General features: G+C 40.2%; 1 protein-coding gene across 2 annotated transcripts in view; it reads left to right on the top strand.

Moving 5' to 3' along the window:
* OGDHL (oxoglutarate dehydrogenase L) overlaps positions 1–18,280 on the top strand; it is a 51,605-nt gene extending 33,325 nt beyond the window's left edge. For both annotated transcript variants that reach the window (XM_075717462.1, XM_075717463.1), the window contains 7 exons: positions 8,758–8,936; positions 12,114–12,185; positions 13,519–13,644; positions 14,260–14,332; positions 16,438–16,601; positions 17,213–17,367; positions 18,157–18,280. In XM_075717462.1, the coding sequence (XP_075573577.1) occupies positions 8,758–8,936; positions 12,114–12,185; positions 13,519–13,644; positions 14,260–14,332; positions 16,438–16,601; positions 17,213–17,367; positions 18,157–18,280 (893 nt within the window). The remainder of the gene's footprint in view (positions 1–8,757; positions 8,937–12,113; positions 12,186–13,518; positions 13,645–14,259; positions 14,333–16,437; positions 16,602–17,212; positions 17,368–18,156) is intronic.
* Positions 18,281–19,660: the final 1,380 nt, after the last annotated feature.

Below are 19,660 nucleotides of genomic sequence, written 5' to 3'. Positions count from 1 at the left end.
GATTTTTAAAGTATTTTTGTTAGCTCTGTGGCAAAATTGGTGTGAACAGAAGTTTGTATCTCTGTAAGTTAACATGGTAACGTGTAAATGTAAACTCTAAGTAGGAGAGTGTAAAAGAGGATGTGTATAGACATAAGAAAAATAATTGGCATAGATAAAAAGAAAGAATTCAATTTCAGAGAATTATTTTGTTTGTTTCCAATTTCCTGTTGTTTCTCACAGTTTGGTCTGGGGTTTCTTGAGCCTGTTTACAGTGTTACTGCAAATTGTATGGGTAAGTGGGTCATAGGTTTCTGTTGGTTTGGGTTTTTGGGGGTTTTGGGTTTTTTTAACATTCAAATAATGTCTCCAAATGTGAAAGTGATAAATGTCTGGCTATGGTTGAAATCTGATTTTGTTCCAAAAATTAGACCTCAGTAGGTCTAGGAAGCCTAGTGTTGATATGGTATGAAGGGCAATTCTTATTGCCACAATCCTGTTCTTTAAAATATTAACCAGGTGGCCTCTCTCTCTTTCTTGATCTCATCCTGCTCACTATTGCTCTTCCCTCTTCCCCAGCAGCAGAAATCTGAAAGTTGATTTAATAACTCTTATTGAATACAAGCAATAGGGCAAAATATGGGTTTGTTCGTACAGTGAAAACAAAAGTACCATTTCTGTGCAATTCTGCTTCAGCAGATGTGATGACAGTTTCTTCAAAACTAACAATATTGATATTTTTAAGAACTTTAAATTCCTCATGTCTGAGGGATCTAATAGCAAAGGAGATTAAATTGATAGAAATAGTTGATGAGTGATGATTATTTTTTTTTAAACTAAAAATGCCATGTTTCTATGTTGAAATGATTTTATAATTAAGTTTCCTCTCCCTTGCTAGCTTTTACTTGTCAACCTTCTCCGACATGTTTACTCTTGTGTTTTGTATCCACAGAGAGACAGTGTTGGGATAAGCAGCAGTGTGTGAACATGTCTCTTCTAGTTAAGCATCTCAGTCAAAGAGGAGCTATTAGAATTGTTACCTGTTTGGCTGGTAACATCACTGGGTCTCCTTTTCAGTACGCGGAAGAATAAGTGAATGTTTGCAGTTCAAGGAGTTGATTCTTCAGGAGTAGCAAAAACCCCCAACACTGTATTTTCTCTAAGTGCTATTTCTACTATATAAGCCTGTTACAGGGACCAGTTTGGGATTAGTGCCCTGAAGTATTTGGTGGGGGGTGGAAGGGTTGTGAGAGGATATAAAAGGAAAAAAAAAAGGTGTTAAGAATTTAATTTATGACTGTGTTAACGTGCAGCACCTCAGAAGCATTTTGGGAATTCCCTTAGTTTCTGTGAATTAGAACTAAGTGAAAATGGATTGAACAGCCCAGCATGATAAAACTACGGATTATTTCCTTGGAAGGTACATAAGCCAAGAGCTGGCATCTGTTCAGAGCTGTGAGCTTTGCACCAAGTTATTTTTGAGCTGGTTAGGAACACCTGGGGTGTAACTGCTCCATTAAAATGATACTCTGGCAAGATTGATTTCACTTAGAAATAAAACAAAGATCTTGTTAGCTTGCAGTTCAAACAGTTGATTATGTTTTGTATACAGGAAGCTGTGGAGTGTGCGTACTGAGGCATTAAATCAGAGTATTTAACAACCTCTGATAATTTTGTTTGACATCCTATGTCTACTATTTTTAGCTATATCCAGATTATTACAATTTAGTTGTGCATCTGCTCATCTAGCTATAAATTTTCCCTTTTACTGAAACTGAATGTCTGGGAGTATAAGTGATAGCTGTGTGAAGTCATTTAAGCAAAGAAGTTTGTCTGAGTTTATTTGCTGATTGAGATAGAGGAGGAAAGCAAAAGTAACTTAGAGGCGCTCCATGTGACCTTTTCAGCATTTTTTTTTTTTAAATACTTGAAAGGATCTCCTGTCTTTCTTTACTGCCCTCAGAATGACTTGTGTAGTGTTGATTCTCCATTCAGGAGGTGTGATTCTCTCTGTCAGGTTCAGTACTGGCTTTGAGACGTCTTGGGCTGTAGCATCGTGTGCTAGGAACTTCCAGGGAATATCCGGGCAAGATAGACTTGGAACTAGTGTGTTGTCAGCAAATTCCTGAACCATGAGACCTGGAGTACAGCTTTTTCAAGGGGGAAATTGATGTTTAAAGCAAAAGATGAAGGGAAGAGGACAGGTATTGATTTAAACTCTTCTTTGCAATAGACTCCGAGGATGAAATATGTAGTATTACTACTCATTCAGAACAGTATATTTTTAAGGTTAGGAGTAGCAAATACAACTACGTGTCAGAAGCTGCGTTAGGAAATAGGACAGGCTGTAGTAACCAAGGACCAGGTTCTCAATGGCATCTGTATGGAGCTCTGAGAAAGTATCAGTCTTTCTGTTTAATGGAGTCAGTCACCAGATGGGTATTAGCTTCACTTTCTCCTGGGCTGTGTTTGGGGCTGTGAAAGGATGCATGTCCCTCCGTTAGTCCCTGTGCTTAGGTTTTCTGTTAAACATAGCACAAATCTGTCTTGTAACTTTCCTCATTCTGACATTAAATCCCTGCACTGAGAAGCCCTCTATAACCATTAGTTAACATTCATGCCTTAAGTCACTTTGAAATCATATTGAATTAAGCTATAGCCTTACTTAGGTTAATTGAAAAACTACAGTTCTTATGACAATCATGAAAAGTGCTGTGGGGAAAAACACAGCATAATATGCTGCGTAAGCTGCCACTTTGCTTGACAACACCTCTTTTTCTGCCAGAGTGACGAAAGAACAGTAAGGGAGCACAGCAGGAACTGGACTAATAGAAACAAGCATTTCTGCTATGCCTGTCACCTAGGGACCTTAATGAACTTCAGCAATTAAAACATTAGTTTTGCAGCCTTAGTCAAGTGCTGTGTATTTTTCTGAGTGGCTTCCTGGTGTTTGGGAGCTGCTGGTGGCTCTCCATCCCCCTTTGGCTGTGCAGATTCTTTACCTGTGATTCTTTGAAAGCTACGCCTTGCAGCCTGGTTGTCTTGGCACTGGATTTCCTCACAGTTTAAACCTGTTCTCTGTGTTTCTAGCTGTGTAAGAGTGAATCCTTTAAACTCACAAAGTTTGCACAACATTCTGAAGAAATGTTCAGTTCTTGTCCCTGCAGAAACTAATTATAAAAGTTTGCAAGGTTTCTGCTGCAGTTTTTTTAACCCCTTACTCTGGTCTGAGGTTGAGCCCTCATGAGGGGCCTGGGTAGGAACCTGCTCCCCTGCAGTTCATGACCCATCTCTAGAACTGTGGAGTCTTTCTAGCTTAGGTCACCTTTCCTGACCTTGATTCATCTGGTGCCCCAACAAATCCCTTTCAGGAGAAGCACCTCACCCTCTCCCAGCTTGTTCACCTTGCATCTGTCTAGAAGTCTTTCTACAAATATATATTTTTTTAATTTAGCAGTTCAGATCTTGCTCTTTAAATTATTTTCTCTGCACGCAGTTGCAGTTAGGAGTCATAATTCTTGACAGACTCCCTACGAATTGCTATAATCGCTGGTGGAATAGCTTTAATGTTAGGAACTCTCATTGTCATTTGCCTGGTGGAAAAGGAGTTCTGGTATACCAAAGATGGGTATACCACAGACACATGTTCCATGAAATAGTAGTCTTGGCAAAATTAATTTCAAAACATTAATCAGAACGTATACATTTGGATATACTTTCCCCGATATTTTTATGGCTGTCGGAAAGCTTGCAAAAGGCATCTGTGTTAGGATCACACCTTTCAATGCAGTTTCACCTGGGACACTGTCGCCTTGTGGAGGTTATTAGCACAAAGTGGGCAACAAGATAGGAAATGAGAAGTGACACACTTTTTTCCATGTGAATTTTAGGGGTGATTTTGGTATATGAAACAGAATTACGTGTGTGCTCTGACCAAGTTTTAAATATGCATAGAGCCCCATACTCTTTCAAAAGCACTGTGTGATTATTGATAACTCCAAGTGGTCAAGACCTCAGTTCGTTCTTCTCTAAAAGCTAGATTACCCTATCCTTACAAAGAGCAGCATATGCGCAAATAAGTCTTGAACATATTGCATATTTTCTCAACCATGTCACCCAATCAGTAGAAATGGTCTCTTAATGCTTGTGTAAAATTAGAATGGGATTCAAGCCTATCTAGGGAAATCTATTTTTCAGATACCTTTGGGATCACACATTGAAGGAGTTGTGTAAATTTTTCCACTGCTTGCATTGTGTTAAAAACAATAGAATCACACAAATAAGGAGGACAGAGATTTAAAATATGTTCTGAAAGAAAGTCCATTCAGGCAGTCAGGCCAAAGGAATGGTTAGCAAAAGCCATCCTCTTTGGTAATGCACTGTCCTGGTGACTCAGATGAAAGGCCATCTGTCTGACTTATCAGTCACCTTTTGGCCTCTAACGTGCTGTTGCCTTTTGGTGTGAACATGAGCAGCTGCTGGAGTCATGGATGGACTGTTCAGAGTTCAGCAGTCCAGAAGCCAAGTGACTCAAAGATTTCTTGCCATGGAGATGGTTTAAAAAAAACCAAAAAACAAAACAAAAAAAGCTGTGTTGAAATTACCAAGGAGTAGACTATGAAGACACACTATAAAAACAATATGTAAAACTGTTTTCTCTGTGAATAAATAATTTCACTTGAAGCTCTTTGTCCTGGTTTCGGCTGGGATAGAGTTAATTTTCTTCCTAGCAGCAGGCATAGTGCTGTGTTTTGGATTTAGTAGGAGAAGAATGTTGATAACATGCTGATGTTTTTAGTTGTTGCTGAGTACTGCTTATGCTAGTCAAGGACTTTTTAAGCTTCCCATGCTCTGCCAGGCGCACAAGAAACTGGGAGGGGGCACAGCCAGAATAGTTGATCCAAACTGACCAAAGGGCTATTCTATACCATATGACATCATGCTCAGTATAGAAACTGGGGGGGTTGGCCGGGGAGCAGCGATCGCTGCTCGGGAACTGGCTGGGCATCCGTCAGCGGGTGGTGAGCAATTGCATTGTGAATCACTTGCTTTGTATATTATTATTACTATTATTATTATATTGTTATTATTACTATTTTACTTTATTTCAATTATTAAACTGTTCTTATCTCAACGCAGGAGTGTTTCTCACTCTTACTCCTCCGATTCTCTCCCCCATCCCATCAGGGTAGGGGGAGTGAGCGAGCTGCTGCGTGGTACTGAGTTGCTGGCTGGGACTAAACCACGACACTCTTGTTGCTTTGTCTCTCATGCAGTTAATTTGTCCTGCAGTTGTCCCTCTACTAACCTTCCAGGAAAGTTTGTACAGTGACATTGACTGAAGAGCCTGTTCCTGGAGCAGAAGAAAGAAATTCTGTAGTTCCAATTTAGCTGTAGTCATTGAGTTAAGCTAAAGCAATTTCAGTTTCATGCATAGATGACCTATGTCAAAACTTCATGTCAAATGTTGGAAGGATGTTCTTGTAGTTCATGTTACAGAGGGACTTCTTTGATACATGGCTAATCTCACTAGTTTTTTTGAGGGTTTTCCTTGTGGAACTGGACAAGTTAGTTTAAACTTTCTGTAAGTGCGTGTTCATTAGTTCTCAATTTTGTAACGTGGAAATGTTTGTTCTTCTCTTGTCGTCCCCTGTCCCGTACCCCCCCTTTTAATTTCTTTTTTTTTTTTTCTCTCCCTGGTTTGACAGTAAAACTACTTGTGTATGTTTGTGGCATCCAGCACATAAAGACCTCAATCTTAGCTTAGAGCTCTGAGTATCTCTCCAATAGTGAACATAAAGTAAAACTTGAACAAAACCAAAAAAGGGCAAAGAAAGTTTGAATAGGTTTGACTTGATCCTGAAATCTTCCTACATAGCTAGGTCAATTACCTTGCACTGATAACATTAAAGTAACTCATAGGCTGTATGTGCCACATGTTGTTCTCTTCTGTCTCATGATATATTAAATTTTTTTAATGCCTGGAATGCCAGGCCATCTTAAAGGTATTTTAGGTATTTTTCTATTATTGCTTATATAGTTTTTTGGTATTATAGTTCTCTTTTGAAAGTAATTCTCTTCTCCACTGAATTCCACAAAGAGAGGCACTTCTAGAGGGACTGCAGCCTCCAGTCACCAGGGTATAAATCAGAAATGATAAGTATACAGGAGATGTCAGCTATCACTTGCTGGTGTCCCTGTAGCAATAGCCTTCTGTGTGTGGAGAATGTCAAGATGCTAACTAAGCTCCTCTCTTCCAGGAAGCCCGAGTTGTTTGAAGTTCCTGAAACTTTTCTAATTAGAATAGTTGCGGAGTGGGTTTGATCAGTCAGGAACTATAGTTCCAATGACTTTTGGTTTTATCATGGCTTCACAACAGTTTACTGTAGTTTACTAAATACTGGTGGTCACACAGCAGCATTGGATTTTACTGATAATACAATATTTAGGAGGTGTATTTGGTTCCTGACTTATGATTTTATTTGGGCTCATAGCCGCCTTTGGTCTAGGAAGTATTATCTACAACATGAGGTTTTACAGATTGATATTTTTGTCCTGTCCTCCTGAGAATGTCTGCAAGTTAAAAAAGGAGGAGGATCCCAAATTAATGCATAGTGTCTAGATAGGTGTACTGTCCCCTCAGATACGAAGGGATTTCTCTCTGCATCCCAAATGCCAGTCTTAGGCACATTTCTGTCTTAATTAAATGTACACTACTCTTGTGACTGGGGGGGGGGGGGGGGGGGGGAAGGGGAGGGGGAGGCTGGGGGACAGTGGGATAAATTAAGCAATACAGATATTTTGTTACCAGAAACTGTGTTCGTTTTTGTCTAAGCTGGTTTTGCTATCAAGCCTATATAGTAGAACAGCATTTGAGTGGCTACTGTGTCACTGTAAGGAAACCAGGCAAAAATGGAAATTACAGTGACTTGAACATAGCAAAAACATGAAGCTGAGTTCAGTGTATATCAATGGCAGCGGGATGGGACTCTCTCTGCAACTTAGGTTATATGTGCAGATCTTAAAATAAAGAAGCTGTAAAGAGATAAGAAAACCATATTGGTCTGTTAGCTCACTCTGAGTTTTTTCAGTCTTGCAATTACTCAGGAAAGAGTTACAACTCATTGTCATAGCTTTTTAAATAAAATTTTACAACAGCAAAGCTAGTTGCTCTGCTGGAGTAACTTTCAATGAGAGTCTTCCCATGTTGCAGTTCTGTATTTGAAAACAGATCTTTATATTCTGTGCAGAACTTAAAAACTTTAACTTAAAACGTATTTATCCATCAAATATTTATTCTCTATGTGTGTTGAATCGGTTTTCCCTCAGTCAGAACCTCTACATCCAGAGCAGTGCTACGTAGCACTGTTTTTTACTGAGCGCTTTAACTTTTTTGGCTTTAATCATGCCAAACTATAGGTGTAGAATAGGAGTACAGGTATTAGCTCAGTACTTCAGGCTCAGCTATATCGAAGTCTCAAAGGAAAATATGAGCAGAGATCAAATATATATTTTCATATTATTAGATACATTTAGGTGTTCCCTATGGAATGTGGTATAGAAAAAATACCTTAAATTTAAGCATGGTCATTAAACTGAGATGGGTGCATTGCACGTAGCTAGGTTTTCATGTTCTGATATTACACAAAATTCTGCATTTGTTTTAAAGCTACACAGCAGAGGCTGCATAGCATGTGCAAACACCTTTGTAGCTTTCTGTCTTTTGCCTTTGCAGAGCACTAGGAATCAATTACCTAGCTTACATTGCAGTAGCAGTTTGGTTTGGTTTTCTTTTCTGTCTTTGCCAGTCTTGTCCCCAGGTCCTGTTGTAGAGCTGGGTCTTTATCATACTGCAGCAGGTCTCTCGGTGAGAGCAATAATTCATTTCTGCCTTTTAAGAGATACCCATGGAGCCCGTTCTGCCTTTTAAGAGATACCCATGGAGCCTGTTGAGAGCCTTCAGTTGTATTTAGGTCTTGACAAGTTTTAAGAGCAGACAAGCAGCTGCCTTGGCTTGCTCTGTGCAGAGCACCTGAGCTGCTGTCAGCAGGGCTGCTGCTGTACGTTTGTCCTGCTGCATTAACCTGACACGGCTGAGTAAGTGGGAATGTGTGGCCCTTCTGCTCTATGTAGAGTTGATGAATTTACAGTTCAAACAGCACAAGTTTAGGGAAAATTATGCACTTACCTGCTGTTGTAAACAACCTGAAAATGGGTTGAGATCTTTTACCCAAGTCCCAGATGTGTCTCCCATGCACCTATTATGTTCAAGTTTTTTTGAAGATCCAAAGACTATGATCCTGCCTGTAGACTGAAGATTGATGTCACCAATAATTTTGTTCAGTGTCTGCATATGAGGGGCGGGGAGTGAAAGACAGTGTTGTCCAAGTAATAAAATTAACAAGTAGCTTCTTGAACTAGTACTGGGCTGTAAGTGGATTTTTACAGGAAAAGATGGTACCTACCTCAGTGAGCTCTCAGGAAAGCATCACACGAAAGTTTGAGCTAAAGGAGGAGTTTTAGTTTATTTAAAAACTCCTATGATATTTAAATGTTTGAGTCAGTATTGGAAAAATATTATTTGCTAATCTTTCTGATGGAAATGGTACTACTGAAAATTGCGTGATTTATAACAGGGCTACAGAAATTCAGTTCACGCTCTCGTTTTGGTTTAATTTAATTTTTTTAATGAGAAATGAACAAGTCTGGGTTTCTTTTTTTAATGAAAAATGAGCAAGTCTGTTTCTATTCTAATTCTCCTGCTTGTTTTGTTCTCAGGCTTTGAACTTGGCTTCGCTATGGCGAGTCCCAATGCCCTGGTGTGCTGGGAGGCCCAGTTTGGCGACTTCCACAACACGGCGCAGTGCATAATAGACCAGTTCATCAGCTCTGGCCAGGCCAAGTGGGTTCGTCACAACGGGATCGTCCTGCTTTTGCCACACGGAATGGAAGGAATGGTGAGGGCCGCTGTCTGGCATGTGCGGGAGGGAAATGCTGGCTACCACGCCTTCCTCTGCGGCTGTAAAAGCCAAGGGTGTCTTGGGGATCCGATGGTGACACTGAGCTTGGGGGAGGAAGGCACTGTTTAGCATGTTGGACTGCTTCAGTGCTACAGAAAAGAATGTGGATAGATTGATCGGTGAGAACCAACGAAAACTGAGAAGATATTTCTGAGCTCAGCTTTGTGTCCTTCTTAGTGGCATGTACCACATTTTCCCCACTTTTTTCTCTTTTTCCTCTTTTTTTGTATCTTTCCCTCAGAGACTGCCTTATTTGCCTAGAAAGCCGGATTCTTAGTGTACAGTAAGAAAGAAATCATTAGTGTCTAGCAGTACTTGCTTGGTTTTATTTTGCATGAAGTACATCTGTGTAAACTCGGCACTAAATTCACTTGCAATGAAATGATACGAAACAACTTTAAAACTTCTTCAAAAATCATTGACGTGGGGTAGCTTTGATATAATAAGAAATCTCCCTCTTTCTGAAAAGGAAAATATTTCCACTAGCTGTTGACTCTCTTTTCTTTGGTGGCTAGTAGGAGGAACTAGACAACATCTTAGAGGGGAAAGGGCATGGGCAAGCTCCGTGTATAATGTTACATGAAGTTCAGATCAGCAGTAGAATTGTTCTTCAAATCTTTTAAATTCTTTTTAAAGGTTACATGAACATCATATCAGGCTAGGTTAGTTTGTTCCTTTTCTAATGCATTAACGTTCATGAACTGATGCATGTATGTTTCTAGGTTTCTATTAAGAAAAGCATGGTATGTGCCACAGTGGCAATCTCCATCTGTATAAATGCTCTAGACTCTTTCACCGCAAACTGCGTCATTTCCATTCTCACAAACAATCTAGTTTATTTCCATTCAATTATAATCCTGTCCTGATATACTGGGGTGCATTCATATCTTATGAATGGCTTTCCATACCCGTTTGTGCATAAAGAATAAAGGGTCTGATGCTGTTCACAAGAGTTTTGATAAATTAAATTTTTTTAAATGAATCCCGAGGGACAGCCTGAATGTGCCTTCAGCAGGAGGTGTGGTCCTCTGCAGGGAAGTGCTCAGCTGAAGGGAGCTGGTTCTCTGCTATTTGTGATACAGTTAATCTTTCTTTTCTCTTAGCCGCTTGGCAGCTAAGATTTGCCCAGATCTTGTGAAACATGCTTATTTTGCTACTAGTGTCAGGTGGTTTTGGAATATTCAAGGATCCCACCAGGCTGTTGAAATCCATTATCTTCCCAGAGGAGCTTTCCATTACAGGAGTGTTATTCTCTCTATAACTACAGTGTTGGGGACAGAATGATTTGGGGAAGGATTCGTAATGGGATATGGATCTCTTCACCTCTAGGTCATGCATTCACAGGCAAGTTGGCTGTGATTGAAAGTCTCTGCTGCCTAATGGCTCCTTGGGGACTCATCTGAAAGTAGCTAATGGATTCAGTATAAGTCTCACTGGATAGGTGGTCACAGTAGAAATAAACCCTGCCCCATCCCACGCAGCAGTTGCTGGCAATCTGACTGGCGGTGTCAGCAGAGAAATCAAAGATGGGTGTGAACATGGAGGCTGTGGATCGAGGGTGTTGCTGGGGCAGCGTATGTGTGTATGTTAGGGAAGCCTCGTGTGTCTCTCCCATAATGGTTTGCTAGTAACATCTCTGTTTCCAGCGTACTGAATTCAGTGTGCCCTATATTTGTACTTAGTGTTTGATTTGATTTACAGCAAATGGATGTATACAGAAGAGGTATTGCAATATTGGACTGTTACTGTGCACCATAGTTTTGCACGGCTTTGCTTCTTGTTCTCAAGCCGTTTATGACCAGATTATTTGGAACCTCAAAACTGGAGACAGACTTCAAAAGAGTAATTATGCAAGGCACAGTTCCTGGCTGTTTGTGTTACTCCTTTGTTGCCAATGGGGTGTTTTTTCCTTTGAATTCCCTTAGTCCATGGAGTGAATCCTGCACTTGGAAGCAGGGAGGATGATGTGTTGAATCAAGGTGGACTACTAGCTGTCAAAATAATGAGTGATTTTGGAGATCCTATGTTAAGGTTTCAACAAAGGAAGTTATGATGAGAGGCGGCCATATAAAGAAAAAAGCTCTTTTTGAACATTGTTAGTTTAGGATCCATGGAGAGATTTGAGAGGTGTAATAGCTTATGTCTTCAGGTTAAAATACATTGGAACTGTCTCCAAAATGAAAGTCCTTCCTAACAGTAACTGTCACTTGAACAAGCAAAGGCTGCCAGCATTAGCAATAAATAAAAAAAGCACACTGCATACTCGTACTCCTCACAGCTTTTTCTCATCCTTTATAAACAAGGACACGAGAAGGAAGGTAATAGATTCCGTTACGCTCCTTATTCCTGATATTGTCTGTGACCAGCATGCAGGTTTTGCTAGTGTAAAATGGATATAACAACGTTTGTGCACTAAAAGAAATTACCTTGGGTGCTGCTAGTGAGACAGCGGATGTGAGCGTTCAGTACTTTGACAGAATGTAAAATGCCTTCTGAGGAGGCAGAAATTAATCATAGGTTAGTTTGGCAGATATTGCGTACATGTATTTTGATCCATTTTAGCTGAGGCATTCTTCTAGGCTATTTTGTTCTGTACTGAACAGTGAACAATGGTAGGAGAGAGATTGTGTTGCTAATATAGCAAAGAGAGTCAACAGTTAACTTTGTGTTTGCCCCTCTTCAGCATGCAAGTGTGGTTTGGCCCAAAGAAGTGTGAGTGAGAAACAGTGAGGCACATGGTGTTTCTCCTCCTGACATTCCTCCTGCTCCTTTTTTGCCCTGCATTAGCAAAGTTGTTCTTGTGCCCACATGGACTTACTGCCCTTTCACTAGTCTTCATTGTGCAGCTATACTGAGGCTAGAAATGGAAATGCATGTAAAACCTAATCTTCTTCTGTGAAAACAGTTTACAGAAGACAAAGAATTCCGGTCCTGCGGTGTGTCCTCTCCTCTCTCACTGCAGCTGCCATTGATGCTTTTGGCTGGGGGGGTGGGTGTGCAGCCTGGTGCAGAGCTGCCAGGGTGACAGGAGCTATTTACGCAGTGAGTGACCTAGACTGATGTCTAGCTGCTGATCTGGCTTCTTAATGTTGTTTTACATGATACCTTTACCAGGGTCCAGAGCATTCATCAGCCAGGCCTGAGAGGTTTCTGCAGATGAGCAATGATGATTCTGATGCTTATCCAGTAAGTAGATTTGTCAAAGGCCATCTGGTTTTTTTGCTCTTCACCTTTCAGAGATTTTTTTTTTTGTAAGAACGATCCTTTTAGCTAGGTATAGCGGGTTAAGATTTAGCTTCAAGAGTTGGTGTAACATTAACTTGATCCCAGTAAAAGTAATGGAAGTATGCAGTATGTGCTGCTTCATTTCAAAGCTGAGGTCATATACAACTAATCTCTGGCAGCGTGATCTTTTTATGGTTGTTCCTCAGGGCCAGTGATTCTGCTTGTTTATATTGCTGTGCATATTGCAAATAGGTGTCTCTAGCTAATTGCTAAAGGAGGCCAAGTGAGACTACTCCTGGCTTTTTGCAGTGGAGCTAAATTATACTGGTGAAAGCATGAAAATAAGCAATGTCTAAATTTGATTCAGCTAAGACCTTCATACACTGTCATTCATTTCTACAGATAAAGTACGTAGCTCTACAGGGTACTTGGGCATCCACTTCTCCACTGCAGATTTCCTAAGAAATGCTGCTATACATTAATTGAAAAGCCTACCAATGAAAAAAAAAAAAAAAGCAAAATAAAATGCATGTTTCAGTTTTGGCCCTGAATTTGTTACCCTTGGGGCAATGATAGTTCCAACGCCATGTCTCTCCTCATCTAAAAGTGATTTTTGTCAGTGTACTGTCAGAATAAAGACCCGTTTCACTGACTACACTTAAGCACTGTCAGTTGTGCATAATAAGCAAGTTCTAAATTTTATCATAGAAGGTAGGAGCTCAAACCATGGACCAGGAAATCATGTTAGATGCTGTACCCATCTGTAATGAGATTATTGTACCTGTACCTATATGTATGCTTACCTAATGTATATGTACATTGATATGGATTTAAAAAACCCTATATTCATAAAATATATAAATATAAAACATATTAAATTTATGTATTAAAATAGTATAAGAGGACAGGACACCTACCAAAAAATGGGAGAGAGTTAACCATACACCTGAAAAATGAATTCTAGTTTTAAGATTCTTTCAAAGGGGTTCTAGTTTGTGTCTTCCACCTACTGAAGTCCTAGTCGTCCTCACCCTTCCTTCCTGGACTTCCCAGCTTGCTGAAATTAATGGAAACTTTTTGCCTTTATTTGCATACATTTTTAGGAAGAAGTAGAAACAGACAAGAATGATTTGTAGGGATACTTCCTTAGCTAATAATATAATATCAGCAGAGATCTGCTAATTAAGTTTTTTGAGGAAGGGAGTTGCTGAGAGTCAGAAATAGAAGGATGGCTTTCAAGCCTTTTTTTCTGATCTTTTAGACATTTTTCTAATGCCTTTAATGTCTCTCTCAGGAGTTCAGTGAGCAGTTTGAAGTCTCCCAGCTGTATGAATGCAACTGGATTGTGGTGAATTGTTCAACCCCAGCCAATTACTTTCACGTCCTCAGAAGACAGATCTTGCTGCCATTCAGAAAACCGGTAATGTTACTGTAATGGACTTGATTATTCTAGGTATATTAACCCTCACATAAAGAGGGGTCTTTGCATATGACATACTGCTGAAAAGAACAAGAATTGTTGTGAAAAACCTTAATTGAACACAGGTTGAAGTCACTGATTTGATGGAACGAAACTGAGCTCTGACTTACTACGATTCTAAAACTTTATTTTCAGCTTTACTTCTTTCTGGCTGTGCAGACCTTCAGACGAGCTTGCACTGTAGACACTGTAGCTAACAGGTTGCATAATTATAATCTGTATGTCTAATTGCTGGAACTTCAAAAAACTAAGATACAACTGTTGGATGTTTTACTGGTTCATAGCCTGTGATCTGATTTTGTTCTCAAAGCGAAGCATAAGCAATGGTTTTTGAGAACCTTTAAAGGGAGTGGACTACCCAAATCTTCTGAATAATTTTGAAACTTGCTAGGCTTTCAAAACAGTAAAAAATAATTTACTGTGTTTGCTGTTAACATTAATTTGATCTATACCATATTCAGTTTGTGGGTTTTGTATGAACAGTGTTACAAAATGTGGCATGTAATAATGTAGATAAAGCAGCTCCTGAGCATTGAAAAAATTTCTGTCTTACAGCTGATTATTTTGACACCTAAGTCACTGCTGAGGCATCCAGAAGCTAAATCAAGTTTTGATGAAATGGTGTCTGGTAGGTCACCTTAAAGTATTATGGACAAATAATTAGCTATATCAAGTTGCATGTCAGCCTGTGAAGAAGAGAATCCGCTCTGGAGAGTTTGCCTTTTCCTTTGGTGTAATTTCTGTGGAGCTGTTGTAGTGAGATCTGGCATGGACTTTTGCTGAAAAGTCTGCTTTCAAGTATGGATTCTCAATTTTAACAGGCTTATCTTGTAACCAACCATTAATCTCAAAGGCAGTGGAAAGTGCATTCCCCTCTCTGCAGGGAAGTTCCCCTCAACAGGGTATTAAGTCCCTCCGCTCTTTTTCTCTTCATATAAAAATTGAATTGTTCTTTGTACTGCCCACCCACCCCCCCCCCAGGCTGAGAGGGATAGGTTGTAATCACACCGTGTCCATTTGGAAGAATGAGGGGCCCATTTCTTCTTACAGTACTCAGTTCTGGGGCTGCCATGTCACACCAGTGATCTGAAGTGAGATCAGTGAGTTCAGAGCTGTAGGGTACCACCCTAGCTGCTGTTGGCATGCCATCAGCACCAAGAGATATGTAATGACTGCAAAGGTAATACCAAAAACTGGAGTGATTTGTCTTGCTACACACTGGTTAGAACATGTTAGAGTGGCATAAGGAAATGTGGTGAAATGTAGTGAGTGAGTGATTAAAGCGATTGTTCAGAGTGAGAGAGTGTGCATAGGTGTGGTGGTCTGTCTCCAGTTCTAGTGGGTGTCTTGATGGCTGTCAGAAAAGAGTAACTGCTCAGTTTTTTAAAAGCAAGCTACAGTGTATAAACATGTTTAAATATTGCATTACCTTCTTTTTGTAGGTGAATGACGTTTGCTTCTCAAGCAAAGACATTCGCTGGTTTTGATTACTGTTTAAAAGCCTTGTAGAATGAGTCAGATTAGAAATTCTGTAGGGATTGTGATTTGTCAGTTTGTCTTGGGAGGCCCCTCTACTTCAGCTAACACTCAACAGTGGCCAAACTCCTAATTAACATTGAATTCTGACATACTTCCATGTTCGTGCTGAAGAGGACAGCAAGTAGTAAAGTATTGCTGACTGTCAGCTAACTCTTTCTGTCTGATTTTTAACGGAAAGCTGAGGAGAGGAACACTGACTCCAGCTGACCCAGTGAAGCGCAGATTCAGTCTTTTGTAATGATGAATTCTGCTATTCAGTGAGACAAGATAATTCTGACATAAATCAGTTCCTCTCTCATATGTTTCTGCTGCTGCTTTTCTCCCCCCAAGATAAATGGTTCAAACAGGAGCTTATTCTCCTGGTAAGTGGGTGTGCTGATTCAGACTGGGAGGTCATGCCACTGTCTGCTACCTTGCAGCTGGTTAATGTGGGAATAGTTCTAATCAATCATACAAGAAAGCAAAGCAAAGATCTTTTAGAGACCATCAAGTCCCTCTTCCAGTTTCATGTCTCCCAAGCAAATTGTTCTCCTGGGAGATGATATCACAGGGGAAAAGAGATCTAGCAGCAAGGATATGCATCTGAAATTGTATTTTATCACTTACACATGTGGCTCAGTACTATGCTAATTCTTCCTTTGGCTAATACTGTTTTAGCTCTCAAGCAGAGGTTTGAATCACATAAATATATGGCAGTAATGTCTGTGCTTGTGTAAATATTTGTGCAGTTGCCAGATTTAGTTGCATTATGAATATGTGCTATGCTTTTATATAAAGATGTTCTAAATTTTCTAAACCTATATTAATGTTACATGGTTGAGATAATCTTGGAAAGAAGAAACAATATTTCAGGTAATTCTCTGAAAAAAACTGTAAGCAAAGGTGAGCTATCCAATCAATTTAAAATTAAAGGTGTAATGCACAACACAAAGCTAAAAAAGAATCCACTGTTAATAATGTTTCTGTCTATTAAGTGTGAAAGAGTGGATTATTGACAATCTTTCAACTCCTTGAAACTAAACTACTGAAAGTCCCTTTAGCAGAATTACCGGTCTGAAAAGTAGGAATAGAGAGGCGGCAGAACCCCATGACCATTGCAACCTGCTGCTGGCTCAGTAAAGGACTGTTTCTTGGGCTGCCTTATTACAATGTCAGTTCCACTGGGAGCACTCTTCTAATTTGTGCTCTAACTAGGTACCACTTTTCAACGTGTGATTCCTGAGAATGGGCTGGCAGCTCATGTACCACATGAAGTCAAGCGAGTGATCTTCTGCACAGGAAAAGTGTACTACGATCTTGTGAAAGAGAGAAAGAATCAAGACCTGGAGAAACAAGTAGCTATAACCAGACTTGAACAGGTGAGCTCCCTGATCCTCAGATGGGGAGACTTTCAGCACGGGTTTCCTCTGCTTTTAAATAGGTATCACTTGCCAGAAAGGATGGTGATAGCATTTTTATAGCACTTTGCATCTTACAAGACATTATCTAATCCTTCATGGCCTTGTGGAGAAGGAACACATTAATAGTATAGTGGACAATGAGATCCAGAAAGCTTGGGACTTTTCCAGAACAACATAACAAAGTGAAGGTTACAATATGATGGCGCCTTAAGTTTGTGTATCCAATCTGCTATGTTTAAATGTTGTGAATAGTACACTTTGCAGCTATATTGTCATTCACTAATTAAGGACTTGTATTGTCACAGCTACTTCACTAGGAAAACTGTAGGAATGCAGGACATCTGGACTACGACCTACTTACGTTTATACTGGTGCAACTATATAATAAGCATGTATTCATTTCTGACAGCATGAAATCAATTAAAGAAATATGACTCGCTTTAAAGAACATACAGCAATTCTATTAGGTACTAATGGTTAATTGTAATACCCTATAGGTAAAAGGCTTTCTACCATGGACTAACACCATGTAAGAGAAAGCTTTGCCAGTTATTATCCTCTCTTTCCAGATCTCACCATTCCCTTTCGACCTGCTGAAAGAAGAACTTGAGAAGTATCCAGGTGCTGATCTAGTTTGGTGTCAGGAGGAACACAAAAACAGTGGATATTATGATTATGTCAAACCTCGTTTCCGCACTATTGTGAACCACACTCGACCTATATGGTATGAGACTTTAAACAATTGCTCTCTCTCTCCCCTGGGCTGATTTGTTTGCTTCTAAATTTGCTTGGGGTGTTTTGCTGGGGTTGGTTTGTTGGGTTTTTTTTTTTTTTCTTTTAAATTTGTTTCTGATTTTTATTCATGGGCAGGTCAGGTTCTTCACAAATCAAAACCTCTGAGTTTGGGTTCTTGGGTGAAGAAAGGAAAAGTCTAGATGATTATTTCTCAAATACATCATGCATATCTTGCTCCTCCTTGTAGTTCCAGAAGAAAACCAGTAGCAACTAGCTCTATATTTATTGCCACCTGGCACAGCACTTAGCTATCCTGGATTTTTCTCTCTCTTTATCTAAGATTCTGTCTTTTTTAAGAATTTCACTCCAAATATTAGGGATCTGGAGGAAACAGTTGTTGTAAGAGCTCAGTCCAGGTACCTTTGCATTTTAGATGATTTCCTCTCAGATCTGCCCATGCAGCTGTCAGGGGAATAAGTCTTCATCGCCAAAAGCAAGTTAATCTAATTATGAGACAGCGTAGCTGGCTGCCCTGGGAGGGATGGGGAGAAGATACGGCTTAATATTGACAGGAGGGGGAAAAGAGGGGGAAGCTGACCACAAGGTATTACTGATGGTGCAACTTTGATTTTTTTTATTTGAGAAAGATTGATGATTAAATGTCCAAATCTGCCAATCTGACTTGAATGCATTTAGCAGCATTGTTCTTATGCTTGTTAGTGTCAAAATAGTCTCTCTTCTCTCCTCATTTGTCTGCCCAATTCTTTTTGTCACAAAGGTATGTTGGCCGAGAGCCTGCTGCTGCAGCTGCCACAGGCAACAAGAACACACATCTGGTGTCTCTCAGAAGGTTCTTGGATACAGCTTTCAACCTGGAGGCCTTTGAGGGAAAGACATTCTAACTTCAGGGCACTGACCCATCTCTGACTAGTAGTCTCTCAAATCATTGGATCCAAAAGAGGAAATAAAAGTGGGACAAATACTGGAAATTATGTATTTTTGCTTTACCAGATAAAACGATCCAGCAGCTTACTTCATCAACCTGCACCTTGCTCCCCAGTTTGTAAGGAAAAAAAAAATCCAACTTAACTTCCACCATTTTTTGTCACTTGTCTATTTAGATTGGCACCTCTTTGGCACAAGGAGAGCCTCCTATCCGAGGATGCGGTGTCTAGCTCAGTGAGGCTGCAGTCTCAGTCTGTGGGCACTGTCTAATTACTGCAAGTAAGTAGAGCAGGCATGGACAGCGTGGTAGTTACGCACATCCCTGAAAAAGAAGTGAGTACGTTTGGGAGCCGCTAAGGAAACAAGATGCATTGTTACAAGTAAAATTGTTGACAGTTATTTCTAGACATATTGGAGAGGAATAATGAAACCGAAAAGCAAACAGTTGATAGGCGACTTTGGTAGAGAAATATGCTGGCTGTGGTTGTTGGAAGGAGATGGCAAGGTAGCCTGGTGATGTGAGGAGGAGGCTGGAAAATAGAGAGTCAGATTACAACGTTGCTAAACTGTGGGTGATAACAGAAGTGGTGTGGACCACTTAGGTATAAGGTGGAGGAGCGTGATGAAGTCAGAAATAAAAGGGACCAAGAAAAGGTTTGTTGGGGTAGCTGAGGAGGGAAGAAGTCTACAGAAGACCACAGCTGACAGAGCAGTGGGTGATCAGGAGAATTCAGCATCAAATGACTTCAAAAGTGGGAGGTGACAGCACCAAGCGCTCCCACTCCCTGGGCTGCCTGCTTTGATGCTCTGTAGTACTGGGGAACTGTGGGGTCCTGTGAACATCCTCATTTTGGATGAACACTCTTTCCCTCACCAAACTACTAGGATCTGCTTTTCTTTGACGTGGTAGCTAGCACCTATAAAAAGACAAATTGTGTTTGGATGAGAAATCTGTGTTTGTGCAACAAGTAGTGGGTTCTCTGCTTTATCCAGTGCTAATCCCTGCCTCACATCTCCTTGCTGATATTAATTCAACTCCGAAGTGGTAATTCCTGATTTAGTCACCATTTTTTATGTTCAGAGGAAGGTGGGCAAGCAGCAGTTGCTGATTGACCAAAGTCACATGCTGTGGTTTTGTACAAGTAGCAATTGATTTTTTTGTCCCTTGTGTTTACTTGTCAATTAGGATATCAATTGCCGTGTACTTTCAGTATGGACACAGAAGTGAACCGCCTCTAAGAGCTGGCTCTGTGTAGGGCAGCTGATGTACAGCAGGTGCTGGAGGGGAGGGAACAGCAGGGGTTGTTTCTCTTCTCGGGAGATAGTGCCTGGCTTGC

This window comes from Pelecanus crispus, chromosome 10 (assembly GCF_030463565.1).
Source record: "Pelecanus crispus isolate bPelCri1 chromosome 10, bPelCri1.pri, whole genome shotgun sequence".
Classification (NCBI taxonomy): domain Eukaryota; kingdom Metazoa; phylum Chordata; class Aves; order Pelecaniformes; family Pelecanidae; genus Pelecanus; species Pelecanus crispus.
This window is presented reverse-complemented; position numbering and strand designations above follow the sequence as displayed.